The sequence below is a fragment of the Drosophila sechellia genome, chromosome 3L (assembly GCF_004382195.2).
Source record: "Drosophila sechellia strain sech25 chromosome 3L, ASM438219v1, whole genome shotgun sequence".
NCBI classification, from domain to species: domain Eukaryota; kingdom Metazoa; phylum Arthropoda; class Insecta; order Diptera; family Drosophilidae; genus Drosophila; species Drosophila sechellia.
The window spans coordinates 13,019,131-13,021,618 of record NC_045951.1 but is presented as its reverse complement, the minus strand read 5'-3'; the positions used below and the strand labels follow the sequence as shown (position 1 = coordinate 13,021,618).

Genomic DNA, 2,488 nt, shown 5'->3' with positions numbered 1-2,488 from the left:
GACAATGACAAGCGGATGTATTTCATCTCAGTGGCACAGGACACGGCTTCCTTCTTCTGCTGCTCCTGCTGCTCCTTTATCCCTTGTAAATATTTCATGGCTGCTGGAAAACAATTCCTGCCCGTCGCTCAGCTGCTGCACTTGCTGAATAAATTATCAGCTGTCATTATGGCTTCTCCGGTGCAACTCCTTCACGCCTTCATTTGTCACCCGACTGCGTTTGACGATTAAAAATCGCGAATGGCCAGGATGTGCGTGGCCACTCTGGAGTGTTGAATGCAAAGATGTCGAAATGGACCGCCAAAATAAAAGCTGGGCAAAGAAAACTGTTGCAGAGGACCCTTTACTGCTGGCACAGATAAAATATCTTTAATTTTGCATTACAATTGTTAATAGCCATTGCCAACTATTGCGAACCTGGTTCCCTTTTTTTCGCATAAATAAAATTGCGCTTTGTTCGTTGACAATCAGAGGGCAGAGGGCAGAACGCAAATAAAAAAAATAACTTAACAACATTTAAAGCAATTATGGGTCCCGGGCCACGGCTTGGCCCTCGCCATTCCAGTCGAATGGCGGTGGCGAAACCTCAGCAACAGGATCCTGTGGCGCCATAACCGGATCGCTCGGTGATTTGTTTTCGCGCACGATGCGGACATATCTGAGTGCATACTGCAGCTCCGAAATGGGCAGATCGTGCTCACGGATGAAGGACATGGCCTGATCACTCTCCTCCTCCGTGTATACCTTTAATTCAAAATGAGATGCCGTGACATATGAAATATCTTATGGGACAAACCTCTTCTTCTTCGGATGCCATCTATTTGATTTGATTTGAAGCTATATTATTAAACTTCTTTTATTTCGTTTGTGCTTCTACTGTATATGCTATTTAAGCAAGTCTGCGAACGCAGTGAAAATGTTTTACTGGCCTACTGAGCGCCACTTTATCCCGTAATGAAAATTTTCTCTCAAAAACACATGAAATGTACAAAAATGATTCCGCATTGCTAACACAACACAGCATGCGGCCGAAACTGACCCATCAACACTTTGGCATTGCCTTTAATATGGTCTGGGAATAGAAACAGGACCGGGCCAAGCCAGGACATCACCCCACCGAGCCGAAGTGAACCAACCGCATTTTGCATTTGCAGTTTACTCGGTTAACCGCTTTTCTAGCGGATTTAACACATTTCGGCCTCAGCTGGGCGACAACTGAACAGTGGATTGTTTTTGACCACGACACTTTAAAAACAAAACATTTATGATTTTATACTCTCAATTTGAAGTTGCAAAAGTTTTGGTTCCCTACAAAACTATTAAAAACATACCATTAATCTTTCTTACTATAAACATAAAGCATCTGTTCTTAAAATCTATTCTTAAATTCAATAAAAGTTTTCCATGCAATATTGCTAGAAAAAAGGAAATCATTACTAATATATTACAGATTATTAGCTTACCGCCATGCCATTTTTGTTTCACCTTTTATGCCTTTTCCTCCACTGTGGCTAGTTGGGGCAAAAGTGAAAACTAGTTCAGCTGCCCAAAACATGCCAAAATGTTTGAATCGAACAATCAACGCACAGAGATGGATTCAGAGGGGGTTTGTAGGAATGAAACGTTGGTGGGCATAGCTCATATCGAGTGGCTGCATGCATTTGCCATTTCCTCGGCAATCCAACAAAACCGCCACCCATCACAGAGTGCCACGCCCACTCATATGTCAATGGGGCATGCATTTCATTCGAAGTTTTTTTTTTTTTGTTTTTATGCCTCACAAAACCCGACTCGACTGGCATTGTGCGAATTTTTGACCCTAGGGTTCAACTTTGCGAAAAGGTGGGTGGTATGCTGATGGGGACGATGGTTGGTTTTGGGTTGAATTCTAGCCAACATTCCTTTGTTATGGCCACCAGGCCAATGGGCTTTGGGGCCTGACCATTATAATTTCAAGTGCAAACTTTGACACTTGAATTGTGGTCCACAATGCTCAAAATAAAGTATGCTTTTCTATCCAGCTTTAAGGAACCGCACTTTCCGAGCGGTCTCGCAAGTCCTAGGCACGAGTAAAATAGATAAAATTTAGCGCTTGATAGAAAAAACAAGCAAACAAAGATAAGAAAATGCTATCTACGCGCACTGGCAAATAGAATTGCACGAGCACACAACAGAACACAAAAGGCAAACAAAATTATGTTGAAGGTTATATGCTATGCATAAGTAAGTGAGGCAGACGGACTGGAGCGGGTCAGGCAAGCGGAAGTAGAAGCGGAAACGGAAGCTCAAGCAGCAAAAGAAAGTGTCTAACTGGCTGTGCATGTGTGGTGGTGTTGGTGTTGGTATAAGTGGGCACAACCCCGCCCCCACGGGCACATCCGACAATTGGGAAAACACAACACTCACTCACACACAGATGAACAGAATGAGAGCGCAACCGCAGGCGACTTTCAAGGCTTGGTTTTTGTCCTGCCTTTGTCCTTACAGA

At 43.4% G+C, this 2,488-nt stretch overlaps 1 protein-coding gene across 1 annotated transcript; it reads right to left on the bottom strand.

Annotated features, from left to right (window-relative positions):
* Positions 1 to 322: 322 nt before the first annotated feature.
* On the bottom strand, positions 323 to 932 carry LOC6605561. Its single transcript, XM_002030347.2, has 2 exons — positions 797 to 932; positions 323 to 744 (listed from the first exon to the last, which is right to left on the bottom strand). Exons 1-2 carry the CDS (start codon positions 815 to 817, stop codon positions 526 to 528), a joined length of 240 nt encoding a protein of 79 aa, XP_002030383.1. The 5' UTR covers positions 818 to 932; the 3' UTR covers positions 323 to 525.
* Between the last annotated feature and the right edge of the window lie 1,556 nt (positions 933 to 2,488).

Coding starts and splice junctions, on each gene's coding strand:
- LOC6605561 (XM_002030347.2), bottom strand. CDS start 817: ATGGCATCCGAAGAAGAAGAG. Junction 745..796: donor TGGCATCCGAAGAAGAAGAG/GTTTGTCCCATA, acceptor TTTGAATTAAAG/GTATACACGGAGGAGGAGAG.